Source organism: Helicoverpa armigera, chromosome 13 (assembly GCF_030705265.1).
Source record: "Helicoverpa armigera isolate CAAS_96S chromosome 13, ASM3070526v1, whole genome shotgun sequence".
Taxonomy (NCBI): domain Eukaryota; kingdom Metazoa; phylum Arthropoda; class Insecta; order Lepidoptera; family Noctuidae; genus Helicoverpa; species Helicoverpa armigera.
The window spans coordinates 3,626,321-3,651,917 of NC_087132.1; the positions used below are offsets into that span (position 1 = coordinate 3,626,321).

At 34.0% G+C, this 25,597-nt stretch overlaps 6 protein-coding genes across 7 annotated transcripts in view; 2 read left to right on the forward strand and 4 right to left on the reverse strand.

Annotated features, from left to right (window-relative positions):
* Positions 1-18,912, reverse strand: part of LOC110384452 (retinoid-inducible serine carboxypeptidase) — a 33,086-nt gene extending 14,174 nt beyond the window's left edge. Inside the window, exons 1-9 of one of the 2 annotated variants that reach the window (XM_064037688.1) lie at positions 18,644-18,912; positions 17,821-18,056; positions 17,395-17,494; positions 17,160-17,290; positions 16,635-16,932; positions 16,263-16,439; positions 15,654-15,731; positions 15,149-15,303; positions 14,942-15,015 (exon numbers count right to left, since the gene is read on the reverse strand). In XM_064037688.1, coding sequence (XP_063893758.1) covers positions 14,956-15,015; positions 15,149-15,303; positions 15,654-15,731; positions 16,263-16,439; positions 16,635-16,932; positions 17,160-17,290; positions 17,395-17,494; positions 17,821-18,056; positions 18,644-18,854 — 1,446 coding nt within the window. In that variant the 5' untranslated portion in view covers positions 18,855-18,912 and the 3' untranslated portion in view covers positions 14,942-14,955. Of the gene's footprint in view, positions 1-14,917; positions 15,016-15,148; positions 15,304-15,653; positions 15,732-16,262; positions 16,440-16,634; positions 16,933-17,159; positions 17,291-17,394; positions 17,495-17,820; positions 18,057-18,643 lie in introns of those variants that run through there. The other variant, XM_021345741.3, reaches the window with a different exon arrangement.
* Positions 166-6,719, forward strand: LOC110384411 (zinc finger protein 26). Its single transcript, XM_021345690.3, has 9 exons — positions 166-441; positions 540-679; positions 818-851; positions 1,021-1,052; positions 1,250-1,411; positions 4,983-5,108; positions 5,326-5,392; positions 5,617-5,745; positions 5,925-6,719. Exons 1-9 carry the CDS (start codon positions 331-333, stop codon positions 6,330-6,332), a joined length of 1,209 nt encoding a protein of 402 aa, XP_021201365.1. The 5' UTR covers positions 166-330; the 3' UTR covers positions 6,333-6,719.
* Positions 6,413-7,397, reverse strand: LOC110384413 (NADH dehydrogenase [ubiquinone] 1 subunit C2). The gene is made up of 3 exons (XM_021345691.3): positions 7,154-7,397; positions 6,767-6,910; positions 6,413-6,633 (listed from the first exon to the last, which is right to left on the reverse strand). Exons 1-3 carry the CDS (start codon positions 7,320-7,322, stop codon positions 6,584-6,586), a joined length of 363 nt encoding a protein of 120 aa, XP_021201366.1. The 5' UTR covers positions 7,323-7,397; the 3' UTR covers positions 6,413-6,583.
* LOC110384391 (rRNA-processing protein FCF1 homolog) lies at positions 7,884-8,783 on the forward strand. Its single transcript, XM_021345667.3, has 2 exons — positions 7,884-8,031; positions 8,115-8,783. Exons 1-2 carry the CDS (start codon positions 8,029-8,031, stop codon positions 8,724-8,726), a joined length of 615 nt encoding a protein of 204 aa, XP_021201342.2. The 5' UTR covers positions 7,884-8,028; the 3' UTR covers positions 8,727-8,783.
* Positions 9,422-13,873, reverse strand: LOC110384390 (DNA methyltransferase 1-associated protein 1). The gene is made up of 8 exons (XM_021345666.3): positions 13,396-13,873; positions 12,791-12,954; positions 12,325-12,543; positions 12,115-12,246; positions 11,610-11,876; positions 10,214-10,355; positions 9,950-10,104; positions 9,422-9,640 (listed from the first exon to the last, which is right to left on the reverse strand). Exons 1-8 carry the CDS (start codon positions 13,595-13,597, stop codon positions 9,527-9,529), a joined length of 1,395 nt encoding a protein of 464 aa, XP_021201341.3. The 5' UTR covers positions 13,598-13,873; the 3' UTR covers positions 9,422-9,526.
* Positions 18,913-19,837: 925 nt separating the features above from the next.
* Positions 19,838-22,448, reverse strand: LOC110384447 (retinoid-inducible serine carboxypeptidase). Its single transcript, XM_021345736.3, has 9 exons — positions 22,291-22,448; positions 21,773-21,996; positions 21,580-21,679; positions 21,383-21,513; positions 20,861-21,185; positions 20,585-20,788; positions 20,366-20,443; positions 20,054-20,208; positions 19,838-19,972 (listed from the first exon to the last, which is right to left on the reverse strand). Exons 1-9 carry the CDS (start codon positions 22,340-22,342, stop codon positions 19,910-19,912), a joined length of 1,332 nt encoding a protein of 443 aa, XP_021201411.3. The 5' UTR covers positions 22,343-22,448; the 3' UTR covers positions 19,838-19,909.
* Between the last annotated feature and the right edge of the window lie 3,149 nt (positions 22,449-25,597).

Sequence of the window (25,597 nt, forward strand, 5' to 3'; positions counted from 1 at the left end):
TAATATTAAAGTTTGACTATACAATAACTGCATTATTTTTATTCGGCCTTTCTTCATTGTCTACTCCCAACAAAAAAGTTACCTAAACTATTATTTTGAAACTTAGGAATAGGGACCGAATGAGTGAATGTTTCATTCAGTATTCAATCCCACGCCTGCATTGCAGGGTTTGGGATATCGGTCTATTTGACAAAGACAAGTTTCTTGGTTTGACGATTTTGACGTTTGTTTTGTTGTTTGTCTATTGACGATCTTAAAAACACTTCTGAAAACGATTCGCAAACCGCGAAAAAGCGAAGCGATAGCTTCTGATTTTACTGAAACAATAATATGAATAAGATTTGCCGAATATGTTTAGAAGAAGGCGTACTCTCATCTGTTTTCACAAAAAACTATAACATTTCATTATGTGATATGGTAGAATACTGCTGCAATATAAAGGTAAATAAATGCGGTAACAAAGCTTTTAACGGCTAAATTATAGTTTTCTTAATGAAATTAGTCAATAATTAATCAGTAATGTTCTAAATAACTTACAGATAAGTAAAGATGACGGTTTACCAGAACAAATGTGTAGCAATTGTATTTATAAGCTGGGGATAGCTTACCACTTCAAACAAACTTGTGAAAGCGCAGATATAAGACTGAGACAATACTTAGGGTTAAGAATACCTAGCAAGTAAGTCTAATTTCTTAGTTACATCAACACTATACAAAAATAATTGATTTTAAGGAACGTTTATTTGAAAGCAAGAAGTATGTTTATATTTTGTGATGAATTATTAAGGAAAGGATCATTATTCAATATTTTTTACAGATACAATGATGCCTGTGTAGCTACAGATCCATATGTGAGTAGTATTGTTAAATTAATTTAATTATGTTCTCATTTTAATTCATATTATCTTAAAAATGCTTTGGCATAACAAATTCTACCTTTTGAAGAAGTTAATAATTGTAATGATTGATTACCATTGTTATCAGAAGTAATATCTAATCACCTATATATACAATTTTCAGGTGCCTACACATGCAACTATAATTAAAAAATGGTAAGTAATAAGTACCACCTGCATAACACGACAACAGTTAGTGCTTTTAAGGAGACATCTATGCTTGTGTCAATAGAATGACATGAAGTATGAAGCAACAGCAAAAAATCTGTTGAACATTGTTAATAGCCTAACTTAATATTTATAGTCCTCTACAGGACATAGGCCTCCCATATTAACTTATCAGTATATTTCAGCAAATGTAAGCAGCCTGAACCAAAAAGACATACAAACTATAAAAAGAAATCTGAATCAGAGAAATTGAAACGAGGTCCAAAGCCCAAGCCTAAACAAGATCACACTTGTTATCAGTGTGATAAGCAGTTCAGATGTCAGGCTCAATTGGAAATGCATGTTAGGTAAGTATTTACTACTGAATATGAGGTATCACCACATAATTAACAAGAAAATTGCCTCACACACTCAAAACAAAAGAAAGTTCTTTGTAAGCTTTACTAACAATAAAGTTTTATAGTGAGTAAAGTTTGAGCCATAAGTTAAGCTTAGTTAGGGCTGCCATTTCGAATTTCGCCAAACCCGGACAAATATTTTAAAAAACCCGGACATTTGGCGTAAATCGCATTTTTTCCCCGGACGAGTCCGTTTTTTTTTTGTTTAACAAAACAAGACCTAATTTTTAATATTACTACCATATTACTTAAATTCAATGAGGTCCTTCCTTACATGAAAAGTCAGGGCCGTCTCTAGCTCATGTAGTACCTAGTATTGAAAGATTGTGACTTAATGTATTTCGAAGGTCATAATTAAGAAAGCTCATATGGAAACTAGGAGTTACCTTCTTGATAGGTTAGACAAAAAAATGTTGAAAAATACAAACAACTGTAGATTGAAGTCGCCGCGACGCGAGCGCAGCGAGCGCGAAAATTTTGGAGTTTTGGGACACTAAAGCACCTAAACTTGTATAAAATCCGCAAAGTGAAGAAGCCGCAAGCGAAGAGAGCGCAAAATTTTTTGAATATTGGGATATTAAAGTAGCTAAACGTAAAAAAAGATGTGTTAAGAAAAGAAGCCGCGAGCGAAGCGAACGCGAAAATTTGGAGTTTTGGGACACTTCGACTTCTGCATTATTAGGCGCCCGGGTTATTCGCATACCCAGGCACCATAGGTTAAGATGGCCCTATGAAAAATGTCCGGGTTTTCCCCGGACACTTCTTGAAACCCCGCCCGGACGGCCCCCGGACGGCCTCCAAACGAGGACAAATCCGGGGAAACCCGGACGGATGGCAGCCCTAAGCTTAGTCCATCTTAAGACAAGGAATTATCTTTTTCCTATGGCAATCATACCTGCATTGAGAGCCATTAACTTCACTAAAATACGAAAAGTTCTTTGGGGCCAAACTAAAGGCAAAATTAAATAAACTCTTTTGCAAAAAAAACGGGCACCTATGCGAAATCTTAGTTTTAAGGACTTTACGTGTATTTCAAAGGGTTTTAATGATTGTAGTATGTTTCTAGCATCAAAAGAATTAGTCGAGCATGCGTGAGAGTGTATTCTAAATTTGAATTTTGTACAATTCCTAAGAAATTGGTTAAACCTTGTTTTGGACTAATTGCTAGCAGAAAGTTCGTCGGTGTTTTGAAGAGTTTTCGAAGTGATTTTCAGGAAAATGATAATGCAGTTTTAATTAATGATTAATGTACTTTTATGTTAGATCAAAACATTTTTGAAAAACTATGCACATTTGATAAAATTTTCACCTGCTCTAAATGGGCTATACTGATGATTGATGGCAATGTTAAGAGTTTCGGTATTTTAGTGTAACGCGTTCTATTGTTTAGATATTGTACCCACGTGTTTTAAAATATCGCTTTTTCATAATTAAACACTATTTAGAAGAGTATCAGTACTTTGAGCTGCGACAGAACCAATTTAAAGTAAGCAGTGCCGATCACAACTCGTCCCCTATCAGACTTTAACATTTTTAAAAGTCTTGAAATTCTACAAAATACAGAAAATAGCGCATAGACTGTGAGCACGAGGTCTTAAGGTCTCGTAATCACTGATTTTTAAACAACCTCGTCTCTTGGGAAACTCCGTAGACCTCTGAAGATCTGAGTCTGAGCGTTCAAATAGCGTGTTTTCATCCCACGGACATTTTATTAAATAAACTTGCCTACAATGACATTTTCTGGCATCTACAGCACTTTCCTGCTTAAATCATAACAATAATCGGCTATCTGCTCATTTCTTAAGAAACATACGTTTGGCCAATAATTTTGAATGCTGGACTCCCTTTCAGCTAAATCGCCGTTTAGTAACCCGATACCTATGGAGTTATCGAGAGCTTCAATGCGGCAATAATTTGACTTTTTAGATAACTTTAACCCTCCTCATCATTTTGAGTTATTCCCAATTTGTCATTAGTACCGATTGGTCACCAACTATTTTTTCCATACACCAAATCCCGATTGGTCATTCGAGCAAAATAAATAATTTAATATTTAAATTTTGAGTCCCGATTCGTCCCCCGCATAAAATTTCACGTATCAGAGTACCGTCAGAAATAAAAGTTTTAGAAGAAATTTTAAATGAAAAACTTCGATGTAGGTAAAGGTATAGCTCTCATATAAATATAATAAAATTGACATTAAAACACAGGTGAAGACAACATGGGCATTTTATAAACCCGAAAATGTGACTCGCTACTTTTTGTGCCGGTAACAAAAGTACCAGGGGCCCATAACTAGCAAAGAGATTGTATACATAAAAATGATGAATGATGGTGTAAATTGGTATGTTTATCTACAATTAGGAAAAAAACGTAAAATCCTGACACTCTTGACTGCTATTCTCCTGTAAGTTATGCGGTCCTAGTGCATGGTGGGCAGTTCCATGGACACTCGTTGATTGGTATATTACTCATCTGATTTATGCGATCCTGGTATTTTGATTTTGGCCGTGCGGTGTGTGACGCCGTTGAAATCGCGATTTTATTAATAGCGTCTTGCCATATTCGGAAAAAACATAACCAACATAAATAAAAAAAAACATATTACAATATTGTAAAGCTTATCTTGTTGACAGTACTTTTTACAAAATAAAGTACGGATGACCAATTGGGACTAAGTAAAATAAAATATTTTATTTAATGACAAATCGGGACACGTTTTTTATGGATGCCAAATCACTAAAATGACGAATCGGGCATAACTCATCATTTTTTATATGGTAAATTTTAACATTTATCACAAAATTTGGTATTCCTTAAATGTCAAAGTCCAATAGGAGACGAGTTGTAATCGGCACTGCTTACTTTAAATTGGTTTTGTCGCAGCCAAAGGTACTGATACTCTTCTAAATAGTATTTATTTATGAAAAAGCGATATTTTAAAATACGTGGGTACAATATCTAAACAATAGATCGCTTTACACTAAAATACCGAAACTCTTAACATTGCCATCAATCATCAGTATAGCCCATTCAGAGCAGGTGAAATTTTTATCAAACACGCATAGTTTTCCAAAAATGTTTTGATCTAACAAAGAATTACATTAATCATTAATTAAAACTGCATTATCGTTTTCCTGAAAATCACTTCGAAAACTTTTCAAAACACCGACGAACTTTCTGCTAGCAATTAGTCCAAAACAAGGTTTAACCAATTTCTTAGCAATTGTACAAAATTCAAATTTAGAATACACTCTCACGCATGCTCGACTAACTCTTTTGATGCTAGAAACATACTACAATCATTAAAACCCTTTGAAACAGACGTTAAGTCCTTAAAACTAAGATTTCGCATAGGTGCCCGTTTTTTTTGCAAAAGAGTGTATTACCAACTAATACCAGCATACTTCAGAAATCTACTGCTAGTCATTTACTGATAGATATTGTTGTTATTAATTTAATAACAAGAAATAAACCTTGTTTTCCATTTTTCTAATGGCCATACTTACCAATTTTTCAGAACTCATACTGGAGACAAACCTTTTGTGTGCATGTACTGCCCTCGAAGATTCACTCAGAAACATAATCTTACTATACATCTCAGAATTCATACTGGAGAGAAACCATTTCAATGTGAAGTATGCAGGTAATATTATAATTATGGTAAGTTTAATATAGCATTTAGATAGACTGTAGTAAAATTGTAACATTCCATTGGTTGGTGTATTTAATTGAGATAATGCTGTAATTAGTTTAGTAATTTTTCTGACTTTTCAAAAAGAAGGTTCTCAATTCAACCATGTATATGATGTGTGTCATGTAAATAAATTAATTTTATTAATTTCTTGTCTTAAAAATTACAGTAAAAGGTTCTCAGCGCAAGGTAATCTACATGCACACTTGAAAATCCATACTGGGCAAAGGGATCATGTAAGTATGTAATAAATCAAATCAAAACATACATTTAACAACTCAATATTCTTTGCTCCTTTTTCAGCTGTAAAAGACAGCTTTGAGTGATAAGATAGCCCATTGTGTTACCAAAACTTTTTAATATTTTGTGTTTTTTGTAATTTTAAATTGGTGTACATAATAAAGAATATATCCACCAATATGTAAAAATTACCTTCTACAATACTTCTTTCCTATTTCAGGTATGTTCAATTTGTAACAAGACATTCATTACTTCAAGTGAGCTAACTCGTCACATGAGTAAGCACAGGGGTATCAAAAACTTCAAATGTGATTTATGTGGAGCAGCCTATGTACACTCCAGGGATCTTGTAAGTGGACTTATGTCTAATACCTACCTACTCTATATTGTCATTGCAGATTCCCATACGTAATATTGCTTCCATCTATATAAGAATTCAAAATATTCTATCAGAAGATCCTATCATTTTATAACCTTCCAATGTCAAGATGTTATTTAATATAATTACATTATTTGTTTTCTTTTCAGAAACTGCACAAACTCAAAAAGCATCAAATAGTTCCACAGAATCCTAAAGTTCAGTGTGCAAACGAAGGCTATAACAATAGTGGAAACATAGACATTATAGGCATAGATGTTGGCAAAGATCCCCCAATGCCAATGAAGGATGTCAGTCATTTAATACCTCATTTGATTAATGAGAAACCTCAGCAAAGCCTGCCAGTGATTCCTGAAAGCAATCAGTCTATACTGCCCTTTGAACAGAAAGGTGTAAAAGAGATGTTTCACCAGTATCCTAATAAAGTATTTGAAGCCCATAGCTGTGCTATTTGTGGAGAGGGATTTGACTATGTCACTGCTTTAGCACAACACTATCTGCATCGCCACAAGGACCATGAATATGTTCAGTCCAAAGGTTATGGTTTAACCCAATAAGAGCTCTCCTATTATATCAGTATAATCTCTGAAGGAATAGCAAGGAATTTAGGACAGAATAGTTCAAACATCAACACGGAACTAAATAAAAGCTATTTATTAACCTTGACACGTTTCCCAAGCCATATTGTACAACTGAAACTATTGAACAACAAGTTATTCAGCAATAAATAATTATTTATTCAATGAAAGGTTTTTCTTTTCATTCACATAATCTAATTACTGGTCTAAATAAACAACATATATAATATTTAACGAACAGGGACCCATGGTTCTATGATATCAGCAATCTTCTTGCGTGCTGGAAGAAAGAAGGAAAAGTAATATCAAAAAGTGTTCGAAACCATGTCTTCAATTTATAAAGCAAGTCTGTAGAACAAAAACAAACCATATAGTTATTTAAAAGTACAGTTAAATTGCTATAGCAAACTTACGCGGTTCCGGGAAGTCTTCAGGGTGCAACGAAATGTAATGTTTGTAAACAGCATCCTTCTCAGCTAAGTAAGAATTACGTGTTTTTTGGGCAAAAGTGAATAGACCTATGAATCCAGCCGTCAAAAGTATATGTTTCTGGATTCCTGAAAAAAGATACACATATTAGTCAATACAGTAGGAGTCACTGTAATAAATTCTAAATAGTCCATGTTTACAAATTTTATAACCCCAAACAAACAAAAATATATTCTATCGTAAGATCAGTAAAGATTTATCGATTCAGTATTATTGGTAAGTCGTATTAGTAAGTCGCTTTCCATTCAAGATTTATAATAACTAACACGATGTAAAATTTTATTGTTATTGTTATGTAATTTAGAACTTACCACTGAAAGCAGGACGTCTAGTTTGGTGGTTGAGGAATGCTCCCATACATATTCCGAAAGTAGCTCCTAAAACCTCGGGCCAGACTTTATTTAGTGCGGGTATCTCCCGGCCATCCTCCCCTTTGTGGAGCAGTTCTATGGCTGATAAGTGTGAGTCGGGTACGGCCATGTTTTTAGGAAATCGCAAATTGTACCACAATCTGAACTGCAGACAGCAGTATGAAAATGTCAGTCAGAAGAACAAAATGTCATGAATGAAATATGTCAAAATTCATTGTTTGGCAGAAATTATTTGACCTGGCTACTTTTGTCTATTAATCGACTAACTACTAAAAATCGATGAGGTTGCTGTAAATCATCTAATACTTTAGTATGGTATGGATATTATATTAAAATATGTTTTCATACTTTATTCCAAAGAATTTTGAGTTTGCTTTTGTATTCTATGCATTGTTTGTGTCGTACGTAGACAGAGAAAACTAAAAAGTTTATCCTGTCTACGGTGCGGGTGTCGCATGTCGTAGCGTCGTAGCGTATAGGTAGGTTTGTATGTGTATCTATCTGAGATCATTGCCTTTATCTGTGCTCATCATCATCATCATCCTCCTGCCCTTATCCCAATTTTATTTGGGGTCGGCGCAGCATGTTTTCTTCTTCCATACGCTTCTATCTACCGTCATCTCACAAGTAACATTCTTTCTTACCATATCTACTTTATCTGTGCTGTGATGATATATAGTTCTGTCAAGTGTCAAAAAACATAACCTCAATCTCATGTTGTCGTGTTGTTGGAGGTTATTTTGTTTACTGTACAGTATTTTGAGTTTTTAATTTATTTAACGTAAACGAAAAAATATTAATATAAGTATCTGAAAATGGTAAGTGTTATCTTGTGACTGCAGTTCTATTTTTGTAAATACAATACAATCTATTTAAAAACCATTAATTACTTACATTTTAGGGTAAACAACGGAAAACCAGAAAAATTGTTGAACGTAAGTTTGCTAAAATGAAGAAGCTTATAAGTCTTAGTGATAACAGGATAAAACCTACGGAACGAGTTGAGCCAAAGAAGAAAAAAATTGATCCACACGAGTTGAAAATACGCGAAGCACCACAAGCGAGCTCAGCGTTGTTCTTCCAGTACAACACTCAGCTAGGACCGCCTTACCATATACTCATTGATACTAACTTCATTAATTTCTCTATAAAAAACAAATTAGACATAGTACAGAGCATGATGGATTGTCTATATGCCAAATGTATCCCATACATAACTGACTGTGTATTAGCTGAGTTAGAGAAACTGGGCCGAAAATATCGTGTAGCATTAAGAATAATTAAAGACCCAAGGTTTGAAAGGATCACTTGTTTACATAAAGGAACTTATGCTGATGACTGTATTGTACAAAGGGTGACACAACATAAATGTTATATAGTGGCTACAAATGACAAAGATTTGAAAAGAAGAATAAGAAAAATACCAGGTGTGCCAATTATGTATGTTGCTGAACATAAATACACTATCGAGAGAATGCCAGATGCATATGGAGCTCCCAAAGGAGCTATTTAGTATTAAGGTAATAATTATGTAATATTAAATTAAAATAAACATTTTGTTTAAAAAAAATCATAGTTTTATTTGTAGTAAACAGATACAAATACATATCTACTTGTTCAAACCTATCCTATTACACAAGATTTTGATACATTTTGAGAGGTACACTTTATTTTATTGTATAGTGGCTAATAAACACCCCCTTTGGTAAGATGCCCTAAATGTAAAAATCAGCTAAATGTGGTTTGTTATTGTAGCTAAATGTGTATGTACTTCAGATTAAAATCATGTCATTGTAAGAAATTCATATTTACATACTAAAGAGAAGCATTACTTGCTACATGCAGTTGGGTAGACACTTAACTAAAGATAAACAATTGTGATATTACTTAATTAAAATTATATTTAACCTTTTCACCGCCACGCCATATCGGTATTCCTATGCCCTGTACGCCAAGCCCGAAAATCTTAATTAAATATCTACTAAAAAATACATAAAAGTAATGATTTAATAGGTTTATTTTGTATTTTTCTGCGACCTGTTTTTTGTCGAGTATAGCCGTCGTTGGCGCACAGGGCACGCTTGCTCATGTCGGCTATAGCCGACATTGGCGTTCAAAAGGTTAATGAAATTTTGGTACTAAATATCAATGTGAATACAATAGTACCCGCTACTTAATCAATTCATATTTAACATTATTTTGCAGTAGTTGTTTAAAATGTATTTATTTATATAGTTCTATCAAGGTTGTTTCCCTTTAGTTAAGTCTGCTCAAACAGAGTATAGGTCCATCCTTGGAACTAAGAATATAATACTAGATGGTTGTGTTCATTGCACTAGGTGACCCAACAACGTCAATAATTTCACCAACTGGTTTAGTTTCATTGTCAGCCACTATGTTGCATATAGATGCTGGGATTGTTAGTGTCTGAAACAAAGATTGATATGTTCAATATTTATTACATATATAACCTAGCTTCTGCAATTTTCTAATCTTTGTGTGAAAGAGTAATGTATATCCATATTTTACAATTTACAAACAAACTTTCACATTCACAAAGCCTATTTTCCTTGGAAGATGCAGAAATACAGTTCTTTCAAAGTTTAAGAACTGTGTAACAAGAGAAAGAGTATTGAGTAATAGTTTTACTGCAGGGTGATGAGCTCGTAATTGAACTTGGAAGGCTTTATAAGAATCTGAAGATAAATAAATCAAATATTTGAGGCAGAACCTTACCTTTCCTGGATTGAGAGCTTCATACTGATGTCTCAAAGCTTGCAATTCAAATTCACATGAAGCTAGTGCGTTCTTCAAGTCCAGAGCAAGAGCAAGATCTGACCGCAGCTCGTTGAAATGCTTGCAAATAGCCTCAGTAGGTGTTGGAGCAATATCTGTAAAAAATAATAGGATAATGGATTCAGGGTTAGTTTTAATTTCAATTTCAGGATTTCTTTTGATATTTAAAATAGTACTAGGTATGTGGATAGCGAAGTAACACACCAATATTCATAAGTCTGAGTTCCTGCTCGATAGCTTTAGTCTTCCTTTGTCCAACACCAGGGGGGAGCTTCATGCGTTGTGAACGCAACCAAACGCCAGTACCGCGCGCTTCAGGGAACTTGATACCTGACCATTCCACAGTCTGCAAAAGTAGAATGTAGTATACAAAACAGTGCATGGAGGAACTTCTTATGCTGACCAAGAAGAGCGTGAAAAAGGCACTGAAAAATCACCTCCAACTTTATTAAAATAAAAGCTGGGGCGGGGCATTGTTCTTATGGGGAACAAATATAATGACCACCATAAAATGCTTTGATACCCTTAGTTTTGTAACCAGAAATATCTACTGAACACCAGAAAAATAAAGTCTAAAAATGTAATAGTACCAGCTATTTTAGTCACGACTTCACTTTAAATTGTATTCGACCACCAAATTTAGTAAATGATCACCAACTCTTGACAACCAAATTAATGTATTATTTTTGCCTAAATAAGTCACTGTGATTGCCATAAAATGTAGGCTTATTAACAAATAAAGTATTATAATGCCATATTAAGTTATGTGTCCGGCTTGCAATGCATGCGTGAGTGTCAGTATGACGAGTGACAGGGGAAAATGGAAGAAAATGACATATTGTGCCGACCCCAAGTAAAATTGGGAACAGGGCAGGAGAAAGAAGAAGAAGAATGTGTTTCTCAATACACTCCCTCGAAAACACACTCTTATCGCTCTGTTAAGAGGCATGCAATAGACAATTTTCCACCCTAGTGCAGGAAAAGGGTCCCCATAATGTTGTTACATTTATTGTATCAGGCCGAACTTATTTTTTTGGAGTCAGTTTATTTAAACAGGATAGCAAGATGTAAAAACTTTGATTATCATTTTATATTAAAACACTGGTATAATTTTGATGATCATTTACTACTTTTGGGATAACAATGATTTATTTGGACTCATTTTACTTAAATAGGATAGCAGAATTTAAAAACTTTGGTTATAATCTTACTTTAAAATGGTGGTTCAATTTTGGTGATCATTTACTATTTTTGGCTTACGCATGATTTATTTTGGAGTAATTTCACTTAAATAGGATAGCAAAGTGTTAAAACTTTGGTTATAGTTTTACATTAAAATGCGAGTTTCATTTTGGTGATCATTTACTATTTTTGTCTGCTATTTGTTACTATATCTGGTGATCAGTTAAACATAAGCCGTTCTTATGTGCCAGGATGCGCGATCATTTTGTCCGATTGGAGCATACATTGACACTATTTCTATATCATCAAAGTCGATTGTCTAGTGTCTTATAAAAATCCTCATTGCTGCGCTCCTCTAGGTCTGCGCTTGGCCTAAGACTGCTGTCCAGCCAACATAATATATTTTTATAATACTTACAACACTTTCCACTGTTCTCACAGGTCTTTGCTGAGCAGTCAGTTTCTTCTTATGTAATTTCCTGTCATGACGCCTGGCAATACTGGACGCAGTATTAGAAGGTGTACTGGTACCCTCATTGTTATTGTTCACTTGAGCTACGGGCGGGACATTCCCACTATCAGCTCTAGATATCAACTTTTGTAAATCTTGAGTCTTTCTTTCTCTCTCGCGTTTTCTGGCCTCAATCTTCTTCAACTCAGTTAAGAGCATTTGTTCCTCATCAATCTGAAAGCATTGAAGGTATAGTGAATGGACATTAAAGTAGTGTCTGGGCTTGCATTCATGGTCCCTTTTCATCATCTCTTTAAAGCGATTATTACACAAATGGAGAAGTGTTAGAGTAAGCGTCTTTTATACGCTTTTCTGACTTTTAATTGACAATATTAAGATTTTATGATCGACATTTAAATTTTGTTCTCAAATTTTGCATTACGAGACGTGTCTTAAGAATTATAATATGTACCTGATCTTGTGTTCTATCAAACAGTCTCCTGAGCTGTTCCTTCCTCTTCCTCTCATGTTCAGCATCATAGTGATAAATCCTTTTCTCTCCATTCACCATTGTTACAGTATTAGACCAAAGATTTGTTTTGACCTGCAAGATTAAGTATTTAAATTTATGTATTATGAAATAAGATCAACATGCTGTTGTTAGTATAAAGATACTACATACTTTGCTCAATGTGGTACAGATTCCGTAGTACCGTTCTTTCAAGTCCTCCACACTACGGTCTCTGAAAGCTGCCCTGTCCCATCGGTCATGTATGACAATGAAGCGCAGATCAAATCTTTGGCACAAGTCCATAAGATGATCAGTTTCAGACTGACTCCAGTCTTCTGATTTTAAATACTGATTGTACTCTGATTCAGTGTAGGACGGTATTGAGACTTGCTGGAAAAACATTTTAAGATTATAATTGATATTTACATAGACATTTACAGACAGCTTGAAGTAAAGGTTTTACAATTATCTTTCAAATATTGTGTAGATTTTTCAAATCATTATATTTCAAATAGTTATCATTTTTACCCTCTACAATATTAGTAAAATGCAAAAGTGGTGTAGATACATAATTGTTATTGTAGGTCTAACATAATTTTCATATGTTACAAAAATACTTGAAAAGCGAATAAGTTACCTTATTAAACTGTGCAAATGGATACTCCTTAGCTTCATCAGATGCTCGCTTCCAGTGGTGGAAAACAGCATTATCAGTGCGAGCTGGATTCGTAAACGGTGCCCAAACCCACTTCCTTACTTTTCTCATACCAAGCTTGGCTTTTGTTTGCTTGTATGCTTTTCCTGATAAAATAAACATAGCATGATAATATGTTGGATTCATTATTATTATTCCTGTACAATATAAATCCTTGAAGCAGACAGGAGTACTTGAGTCCTAGGATATTTTTTGAAAGAAAAAAGAAAGAAAAGAAGAAAAGCATTTATTCAGAAACACATCACTCTTAAATTCTTAAATTATAAGTCTGCCAAATTGCATAGCAGTTTGTTGGCAGATTTAGCTTGTTTTATCACAAAAGTAAATTATGCAAGCAACATTACAGTGTTCATCCTAAATTATTTAGTAAATACTTTCTTAATTTATTAATATATTTTCGTTTCGATACATTATCCTTATTAGTTATCAGGGCTGAGGGTTTTTGAATGCTTTGTTGTTGTTGGATGGACTAATGGTTTTGGTTGTACATTTTGTTAGGCATGTTTTGAATAAATAGAAGATCTCACCTGTATCAGTGGGTAATAGAGGTGGCAGGTCCTTGTTGTCATTATAAAGTAATGCAAACACTTCTCTGTGCATTCCCTCAGGCCTCTTTACAGCCTTGGTCGTCACATACTTCTTTTTCACTTTGTCTCCATGGATTATACTATCTCTACTGATCTCAGCGGTAGGCTGCTCAAGCTCTAATATATCAAGTATATCAGCCATTTTGCTTAATTAATTATCTTAATCACTGTTATTCAATTTGTCTACTTTTGGCACAAAAAATAAAGCTTGGGCGTCACTTCCAAATATTACTCTTGTAGTAACAGCTCTCGCTACACAAGTCTACTAAAGTAAATATTTTACACAAGAACGGAACTGCTTTAGTAATTTGCTGAAAGATATGGTTAAATTCACATTCAAGTAATATATTTTTTAATAATTTGCTAGATAGCTCAGCTAGGCAAGCAAATGCTAAACAATTTAGTTGACACTGACAGTTGACACTTTGACAGTCTTACACTAGTGACAGTAAATTGACTATGGTTATTGTATTTTTCATTCATTTAATCTCTTGTTTATGGTCTTAAGGTTGCTCTAAAAAAAATCACTTTCAAAAATCAGAATATACTCGACGATAATTTAACTATTTAATTAATTTTTATCTGCAACCCAGATCTTTCGTTTGGCTTGGTTTGAAAAACTGCTTCAATCGCATCCTGAGTAAACTCCGTCGTATAGAATCTGAGGGCACAGTAGTGCCCCCGCCAAGACGAGTAATATTATTTTGGTTCTGGATCATTGTTCATTTGTTACTCCTAAATTAGGTTGGTCATTGTTGCACTGAAAAAAGGCTTGAAGTAGGACAGGAACCTACAGTTTGGATGCTGTTTATTTTGCTACCTATTTATTTTTCACTAAGGATTTCAACTTAAGACGATACCTCGTTGCGAAGTTCACGGGCGAACTGGGTAAATGGTTGAGAGGGATAGAACTATGCGATAGTAACGTAAATAGATAGAGAGAGGAAACATGCAACCTGCTCGAAAAAAAATAACGTAAGCGCCATACTAAATACTAAATATAAATAAAAATGTATTAAAAATTCAATTTTATGTTTCTTTAAAAACTGATTTCTGATTAATGTTTAATAAGATATTATCTACATTCTTCATTATTTTAATGTGACAGAAAGTACATGACTACGACATAAAATTCATAAAATGTTATTTTTAGAGGTAAGTTCTGATTTTTTTTCTATCGAGAAAAGTTACTTGTTTTATGTTTTTGTCTTCGGATTAATCTAGGTAATATAGTCAACAAACACAAATAAAAAAATCATAATTATTCAAATAAGTATTCTTAAATTAAAATTAACGTAAAAAAATTGATTGATTTCGAGGTATCGCCTTAAATACGTATTTAAATGAATAAGGTTTTACGTATACCTATCTAATACACGTTTGCTTAGGTGCTATAATTTTCCAGATGATTCAGATGATTATGATGAGAATAATGAAAAAAGATCAAACACAAAGAATAATTAATTGGTATAATGAATAAATATTAATTTATTAACAAAGCTAAACTCGTAAAATTCTCGGCAGCATAATGCTCATAGCAGCAGGGTTGTCCAGTGGAGCCTGCAAAATAACAAAAAAGACTTCAAAATTTACATAATTAAGTACCTATTTAATTTACCTTTGCACAAACGTTAGATAGAGAGAGAAAGACGAAAATAATTTAGAGATAATCACTAAAACGAGAGCCACTTACTGACTGTCCAGCAGCATTAACCCAGTAGAATTGAAGTCTGGTTGAATTCCGGAAGTAACCTTCAACCAATCTATTAACTACCAAAGTTCGTCTGGGCCCAGCTTTGAACTCAGCTTGTCCGGGCCATTGAAGGTTGTCAACCCATTCCAATTGACCTGGAAATAATAAAATCAGTTGAGAACATCCTTCTATTTTTGAGGGTGGCATTAAATAGGTCATCATCATAGGTACCCTTAGATTGGAAGTAGGTAATACTGCAGCCTAAAAGCAGTCTCCATCAAATTAATTAAAACATCAACCGCTTTTTAAATTAAATAAATCTGGTCGAAAAGCTCTTACTAAAACAAATATTAATCTATGATCAATGCCAACCACATTCCCTTTTTGAAAAATAGCGGCAATAAAAAAAAAAAAAATATTAATTTCTAATAATTTGTTCATTTCCTGGTCAAGTACTAGTTTATTATGTAATTAAAGTTTGGTAATAGACGTAATAGTTATATACCTGGTGTGTTTGATACAGCGTCCAAATTGCCATTGTAGATAGAAACGGTGAGTTCCGTGTTTTGAAGAATGTATTCAACTGCAATAACACATGATAATTTCTGGATAAGGAAATAAGACTACGTTGAAGGTAAGTAAAAGTTAATAAGAATTATATATTATGTTCGTACTAGCTTACGCCGCGGTTTACGGTTTTACTTCTCGTTCATCGATAAAAAACAGTCCAGTCATATTAAATCCATATTCTGATATTACCTAGCTATATTGGGTAGGTACCTACTGACAAGTTAAATTTCACTTACCACACATAAGCTGCATCCATACATCCTTACAAACTTTCGCATATAAAATAAATTTCTATTAAAATTTTTGAAAAATGAGGACGTGTAGTTCCTGTCCTCTTAGTTTTGTAGATTTCCTACTTAAAAAAATGTCGTAGATAGCACATTAAAGAAACATGGTTCCTAAATGGCTAAAACACATGGATCACAGATAAACTTCATTTGACTTTTTTCGGCTCTGTTACCTATTCCGTTCAAAAAATCTATCATTCGTATATGAGTTACAGGGAACAGTTATTGCCTACAACCTAAATAAAACTGCAAAATACCTTTGTCCGTAGCTGGGGTCATGAAAGTGCTCCTAAACGCATCAATCACGTATTCCCGTCCTGAGTCGTATTTTACTGTAGCTGGAATACCCAAAGCGGGACCTACCACGTTGTCCATTATATCAAAGTCTATGTTTTTTAATACGCTTCTCAAGTATTGACGCTGGCCGAAGTAATCTGGAAAGAATTATGATTTATAGATTAGTTTTTATGAAGAGATTTTCATCATATTTTAGTGATCTTATGTAGTTTAAAATCAAGGTAGTAATTTGATACATACATAACCGGAGCGTTTATGAAAGTTAACGACGCATAGCCCTTTAATGTGGACATAATTTTATTTAAAACTCAATAATATCATAATTAAATTACCCGTAACTGAAGACTGTCTAGTTAACTTCTCAACGATGTGACCAAGGTTAACAGCTATGGCACCAGCATTATCGTTAACAAATTGGCCCAAAGAAATGAAGTTATCAAATGCATTTCCCAAATTTCCAAGGTTTACCGCTGCCGTCGTCTCTTGAGATAAACTTTCTATAGCCGCGCGGCCATTGCCATCAATGTAACCGAGTTCTTCGAGGTAAAAGCCAAGTTTCGTCATAGCTAGGGCTGGCGAAATTATACCATTGCCTAATACTACACCACGAAGGTTTGAAGCAGCTTCACTCTGCAACACTCAAAGGCATTGATGACTGAAAGGCATGATATTCTCAGAAACAATTTTCAAATATAAAAACGATAGGTTTTCTTAAAACAACTGTTTAGTTTCAAAATTGAAGGTAAAAAATTAAAGTCTTAAAGAAAAGAAAGCTGAAGTTTAATGTTGTTTAATGTTATCGGTGAACTCGGGCTTTAAATCAAAGATAAAAATTGAATTGCAAAAAGATAACTTACTTGATGTAGTTTAATTGCAAGTGCTAACGCTAATTGTGCTCCATGTGCTTGACCGAGAATGTACAAGGGAGCATTTCTGTAGCTCTCATGTACGGTATAGAAAGATTCCAAAGTTATTGCTAAGTGTTCAGCTGAAAATGAAAGGATAAAATGTAGATATATTCTTATTTCTTCGTTAATTAAAGTACATATTTGACTAACTATCGCGAGACAGCTGCAGTGCTTTGATTCTTACCATTTTCATCAACGTTGGTCGGTATTTGATCATTGTTTAAAGGAATACTGAAACCAGTACCCAAAGGTGCATCAATGAATAGCAAATTGTATCGATCAACCTGAAATAATTAAAAATATTTAGTAAAGGACAATGTCATTTGAAAAAAAAAATAGGTTCGTTAAGTAGATAGTTCATTTTTAGTACTATTTTATCGAATGTATTAAGGTTGGTGATAAATAGCGGAGAGTCTTAGGCCTAAGCCTTAAATGTGTTACTGAGGTCTACAAATTACAAAATTCCTTTTACTGCATGATCCTTGGGGAAAACCGTCGTGATTAATAAGTTATGCACGTCGATTCACCTGGTGGTGATCAAGACTTTATAATGGTGACTTGCTTTGTTTACTACTGATATCGTAAATTATTTGTAAGGAACATTTATTACCCAAGAGTTTTCTCTTTTATTAGAATTGATGTCATAAGGGCCAATCATTCCTAAATTGGCCAGTAAGCTTGGAGGGATGCCTGTCACACCGTCCAGCCATAGGATTAACGGCTTCTCGGTGCCAACCCCGGCTGCAGTTGTTGGATAGAACCACCAGAATATGTCTCCAACATCCCGTATCTTAGTAAAAGCTGCGGTATATTGAGCATCACCAAAGCCTCCTTCACCTTCCAATTCTGAAAAAATTAAATGTTATTTTTTAGTATACGATTCGAAATAAAAACAGGCAGCCACTAGATATACCTAAGTGATTAAAATAAAGATGTGTGTAGAAAATAAATAGCTGTATAATTTGATATCTGATGATAATGATGCGGATGACGGTAATCAACATTGGAACAATATAATTGTAAACATAACAATGGGACAGGGAATTATAACTTTTTACACCCACCTAGGCTTTATTATGGTGTTATTTTGCGACGAAGGTAGGTACATGGGTACTTAGTTTTTGTATTGAGTTGGATAGCTAATTGGTAATTCTGTTTACAAGTAACTTAAATAAAATAAAGCTGTTTCGCACCAGTATTTCCGAATAACATTTCGTTATGCTCATAACAAAATATTCATTTATAAAAAAATATATTAACCAAAAATAAATTTTAATAAACAGCTCGTGCCCTTGGAGAGGCCTATGTCCAGCAGTGGACTGCGATAGGCTGATGATGATGATGATGATGATGAAACAGCTCGTATAGATTGTAACTTGAAGAAAGTAGTTGAGGTCAGTATTGGGTACGTAGGTTTATTTAAAAATACTCACGATCAACAATGAAGTCAGGTTCTGGGGTTGCCTCAGTGGTAGTTGTGGTTGTCGTTGTCGTGGTTGTCGTGGTCGTGGTCGTCGTGTCTACATCTGGCTCCTCAACCTCATTATCTCGAGTAACCAACCACCACGTAAGGACTCCTACTCCTGTAAGAACCACTACAGTGGCTGCCACACTTAAGCCTATTATCACACTTTTCTTTACCATTTTTAAACATCCGTCTAGCTACTTAAGGCTTAAATTAAATATGTAAATGAATTTTAATGTGGTCTTCAATCAATAAAGCCTATCAGTTGATAACGAAAACCGGCTTTGCTAAGATAATATCGATTTACAACATACCTACTCGTATTTACCTATTAATCTATTTCGATTGTGCAAACGATTTGATGATATTAGATATCTAAATTGCGTCCACAAAGAAAGACAAAGTTTTGAGGGTTTTGCAACGGAATGTAAAATTGTAAATCTTTACTTTACATACATTTTAAAACCAAAAAAAGTCAAATCGGTCCAGCCATTCTCGAGTTTTAGTAAGAATAACGAACAGCAATTCATTTTTATATATATGATCAATTAAAATCGCTGAGGTTTTATTTGTAACCCTGAATTCATTATTAATACAAACTTTTTACAATACAGGTTTTTAAATAGTGCTTATTATATTTACCTATTTATAAAAGCGCTAGTGCGATTTTTGCATGCTTGTACCCACTCTTTGAAAATTAACATAATCAAGAAGATTTAAAGTTCCTGAAAATTTCCTCATCTTTTGAAAGAGCTATTTAGTCCAAGCATTGACGCATTACTTAGATAAGATATAAAAATGATAAGCTGCACCTGATTTGCATACATTTCTTTTGTGATTTCAGGATGAATTACAAACACTAATTACCTACCTACTCTTTTTTAGATAAGCGTATGCAGTGGGATTTAGGTACCAAATTGGTACTTACTTTGAATTAGGTACTTTACAAGAGAATTAACTTGTCTTAAAGTTGTAGGTAATAAATTCATTTTATTGAAAAGCATTTTAAAATTCGCATTATCTTTATTGTTCTTTACATACCTACGTAATCCGCCTTATAAAGAATGCTTATAAACGTCAACGTTTATATTGCATACATGCATGATTTTTAATAATCACGGACCAGGATATTGCGTTTTAAAACAGGGAAGAAAATAAGATATTTATTATGAGAATAAGTATATTATTTTTTACAAACTTATTTAGAAATTCATTAATTTACATTGTATAGTCCTTATCCAAACGAGGTCATGTCGCGAAGGAACGCGTTGGTTCCAGCTGGATTATCTCTCGGTACCTGTAAAATATAATTGCCAAATTACTTGAATTCTACAAAGCTACTAACACGATCGGGAAATCTCTTGTTCTCAGAACTTACACTGTGACCAGCGACATTTATCCAGAAGAATCTAAAGTTTCCGTAAGACTTGTAGTAACCTTCCAGCTTATCGTTTTCCCAAATAGGCAGACGTGGTGCATTCTTGTAGCCCTCAGCCCCAGGCCATTGAAGGCGATCTACCCAAAGTATTTGCCCTGAAATGTATTAGGTACAACTATATAAATATTAAAAAAATAATGATACCTACAATTTATTTTCCAATTCCTCTGAATAGAATAAGGAATTTATTTAATATAAATAAAGAAACCTGAAGGATTGAAAGGTAGGTATTGAAGTAATGAAATATTTTACCTGGAGTATCGCAAATCAAGTCAAGATTTCCATTATATTTCGTCAAAATAATATCCGTTTCGGTCAGCAACTTCTCAACTGAAATGTTATTTAAAACTTTTTAATTGAAAACAAATATTTCAATGAGTTTTCATTATACATATTTCGTATAAACTAAGGAACTAAGGGCTCCAAGTATGATATCTAATAATAATAAAATTAATTGTTGTTAATACTGACTCCCAGCGGTAACAGGTTTCATAAAGTCTCCTCTTAAATAATCGAAGACTGCACCAGATTGCCTGCCCCAGATCACATGCTCTGGGATATTTAATGCTTCTTTAACTAAAGTGTTCATTAAAACACTGAGATTGTACTCTTCTTGTCTTGTCTCCGAGGAAGGTTCCGAAATACCATTTCGGATCATCATATTCTTTGCGAATTCTGAAAACATTTAGGATAAGCATATTGAAAACTGAATCTAAAGCCTTTAAATAGCTTGTTATTTGAACTCACCATAAGCTCCATCACTTGTATCTGGTATAGAATTAGAAACAGGCATTTTTGTGAGTATATTATAAAAATCTACACTGGTGGTGCCCCTAAATACTGCTTGTTGTGTTGCTGCCCATTGCGCAGTAGATTGTACGTATAATCCTTCATTGAACAGACGCTCAGCCTCCCTGGCTTGAGTCTGAATTTCATCATGCCCGTCTTGGTCGACAAGACCAGCTGCTAGAAGCAGAGGGCCCCATGTGAGAGTAGCGTCTACTGGGGATATCCACGCATTGCCCATCGCAATTCCCTTCAAGTTAGAACCAATCGTACCAGCTTGCTCCGCCTAAAAGATACAACAGTTACCTAATGTGGTACATAATGCCTAATTTGTGTTTTTAGCACTGTCACCTTATTTTTGTTTTACACAATATCACATGCTTCTGGTCAAGTGACTTCTAAATTAACACTGATATCCCATGTCACATGAGTTCCGTAAGAGACGGAATATAGTTTACAAACATGGATGTTGGGCAAGCTTACCTCATGCATACGTATGCCCATATCAATCGCCATTTTTCCTCCGTACGATTGGCCGTAAATATAAAGTGGTACTCCTCGGAATTCCGGTTGATCGTTGTAGAATCCACGCATAAGGTTCACAAAGTCTAGAGCTGTAGAAATAAATTCCCAATTAATGAGTTTTATAAACAACAATAAACAATATTTTATATACTTACCTATTTCATCGTTAGTAGTAGTTAGATGTTGAAAGTCATCGACATAACTAAAACCAGTGCCTACAGGATTGTCAACAAAGAGAACATTGAAGTTTTTGACCTGCAAAAGTAATATGAAGGATATAATTCATTTCATATACCTACCTACTTGCTAAATTGTGTGAAAGGCACTCTTTCCCATGACGGCACTTACCCAAGTATAATTTCTTTCCTGCAACGATAGGTCCAATGGACCTAATATTTCGAAATTACCTATGCCCGTAGAGGACCCGCCTGGGCCCCCTTGTAGCCATACGACTAGGGGTCTATCGGTGTAATTTGGTACATCAGCAGTGGTGTAAAACAACCAGTAGAACATATGGGCGCCTTCTCTTACAGTCACATATCCAAAGTCTTGTTTGAACGATCCAAATTGGCCTACAACAATGATTATCAGATAATAGAGGTTCTGATGTTTAATGAGATTATTTATGAAAATAACTCCTGGTGCCAAGATCCTGTGACCATGTTGTGGCAATGCCGTGCATTCAAGATTTTGAGCACCTACTTGATAAACCATGTAAATCGAAAATCTTGTAGTGTGTTGTCTTCGTTTTAAGGATTTATATTAAAGTAAAGTAAAGAAAGACTGTTGTCTAAATTAGACGCAAGCTTTACCCAATCTTTATTTTTAAAATTATCCTGAAGTTAAATATAAAAACTTAAACTCACCGACAACATATTGGCTTGAAAAGATTAGAATAAAAATAGTGTAAAACCACATTCTGATAACCAAGTAAATACAGTACTGAAAGTGGACCAATATTTTATCAATTAGTGATACAGCTTATCTATCCTAGGCATATTCGGTGTATGAGCTACTAATTTATGCATCGTTTAAAAAGATAAAAATAATTCCGATTGTACCTAAGTACTGCTAATGTTAATGCTCGGTAAACATCGAAATAATTATTTAGCTTTTACAATTAGGTACCTAAATAATAATCTATTAGGCACTTTCTGAAGTAGGTAGGTACATTTTCCATCTTCACTCTTATAATGTTTATAAGTCATCTCTATAACTTTATGTAGTGCATTTATTAAGCGTTAAATATATTTTTACGTACATCTCATTTACATAATGTTAGACTATTGCAGCAACTTTATCGATGTCATAATCAGTCAAAATGCAAGTGGATACTTGAGAATAATCTTCTAAACCATATGACTGAGATAATATGCAAAGATTACCCATAAGAAGCGTGATTTGTATTTTTAGAACAATTCTCACAACACATAATTTTAAGACTTGCCTTATTCTGTTTAAATAAATAAGTCCAGTATTTTACTAGAAGAAAACACAAAGGATGTTTAGATTTGGACGTTACCTACATTTTGAATTTATGTCTTGTCTGAGGTCATGACGTCAGATATCAATCGCGAAAGGGTTTGATTAAAACAGTCCCGGGATGAAAACTTGATACCTATTGTCTGTCATTCATTGTAAGACGTGGCTTACCGACGTCAAATTATCACACTGATATGCTGAGGTGTTCTATTATTTTGATCAAACAGCGGTATTTTAGCTTTATTCTAAAAGTACTCTTACACATAATTTCAGTAAATTAATCACACTTGCATAATAACAGCTGAAAACGTTAGCTTAAGACGTGGTACATAGAAACTGAGATATTCGCTGTAACATTTATGTGGATCTAGTTTTCTCGGTAGCCACCTTTAGCTTGTATGTAGAGACAAATACGGACAACCTGGTACTGAGAAATCCCAAATCCCATGGGTAATCCCTATTATACTTTGTCAGACCCGTACATTTAGACCTGAAACCTGACGAACAGCTCCAGGAAGATAGAAGAAAAAGCATATTCCTAGAATTAAAAGATAAACTATAAAGTCTTTAAGTATTTGTGGAAACAAACAGAATTAGTAGCTAATCGATAGTAAGACCTCTTGTCATGTGACATGCATAATACAGGTATATTGAACTGAATTATGTCAGTGACCTGGATGTTCTTTGTAAGATTAAATTGCCGAAGTGTCCGCTACAATACTCTGCGATCAATGGCAGTTCAACTACTTACCTAAATATAGTGACTTGAGCCAATGTTCGGAGATCACATGGAGTTTCCATGACGATAGTGACACGAGCTTGGTATGGTATTAAATAATGAAAATATTTTAATTTTTGAATGCCAACTACTACCAATAACTAAACCAACTTGATTGAGGCAAAAGTATCGAATTTTAATTTTAATATTGAGCACTTATGCATAGAACCTAAGTACCTATTAAATGCATCTCTAAGAGGTCTAAAATGTGCTATTGTATCTGAAATGATCAGATAGTGAGGAATATACGTTGAGGAGGTTACGCCCTCTTCTAGAGCGCGAATGTGCTATTTCAACATCAGTCTGCCGGGTACACTGAGGTGACCTTTAAAAGTCTTTGTAAGTTAATCTCAGATGCCACCGACTAACGGTGAAGGCAAACATCGTGAGGAAACCTACACTGTCATAAAAAATAAAATACAATTAATTCTTTTTGTCGAAACACATACCTACTTCTTGTCTTTCAATAATCTCGGACTCTATAAAATATGTTTAAGTGATCTGGTAACTGATACTAAACTTTATACAACTGAGAAACTTGTTATACATAAGAAGGCACCTATGTTAACTGTGTAAAAACTTTAAGACGATAAGTTTTCTTTCCGCGTACTAAAAACCACGTGCCCTGAGAGTGGCCAAGTAAAGTATTTTCCCATTAAGATCGGGATTAAAGGATCAATACTATATCTTATAGGTTATCAAATATGTGTGATTTGAGTATTTATTATCCTAAATTAAACACATTACTTACACAGCTAATGGCGCTCGAGTCTGTTATATTCCTGCCCAGATGTTAAGCAAGGCGCCTGAAATGACTCATTAGAATAAATATGCAAAATGTAGGCGCTTTCGGAGATATAATTATGTAGACAGAAACCACAATACTTACGATTAAATGTGGTATATTTTGTAACATTTTGTTAGGCATTTTTTCTGTCCGTCATAACTATTTTTCATGTGTTGATTACATTTTGGATAAACATACGTCGTATTCAAACATCTTAATTTTGTTCAATATCTTAATTTTGTCGTCTTACTCAGGAAATGATTTAAGAATTATCTTTATTAGCTTAATGTGTATTTACTTTAATACCGGCTTCATCGCTTGTGAACACTACTGCCGCATTTTGTGGTAACTTCGGATTACACAAGAGTAATGTAAATAAAACAGAGGTCACCTCACGTGACTGACGAGCTTTTCATTTAATATTTGTTATGAGTAATCAATCAGCTTTATTTTAAACTAATATATGGGTATACCATCAAATGTTATCCTAAATATGTCAATAACGTAGTGGACATTGGAGATAATAGTCATATCTTGTCTAGACTTTCATTTGTTGGGGGAGACAAAAAATATTCTTATTGCTAATTTTGGTTTTAAGCGACATTAAAATTCTTGACAGCTCCATATCCGTATATTTATTAGAAGTAAAGATAGTATGCTATGAAATATCAATACAGCTTATCACATTGCAATACTCATAGGCGTCTCCCTAGTTGCACCACTCGTTATCAATTGTTAAGCAATTTCAACGCATTGTTGTTATTATAGATAATAATGTATGGTTATTAAATAACAATGTTCAGAAAATTATCTCACGTTTAAGCTATGCGAGAAATATGTTGCCACAAACTGCCTAATTAAATCAGAAATTGAATCCAAACTCGCATGCTCAGCAGATGCGCTTGCGTTCACCAGACCAAAGGCACGTAGTGTTTGGAAGCCCACGTAGTGATAAAATAGTGATAAATATTCTTGCTGGTGAATATTTGCATAATTATTAACTAATTTCCATATTTATATCTTGTTCTGAAAGTTATGCAATAAAATTATCCTAAAAATGTAAATATAATATATTGATGAGTCACTGCGAAGATGATATTTACTTTATATATGTTAGCTAGGTAGA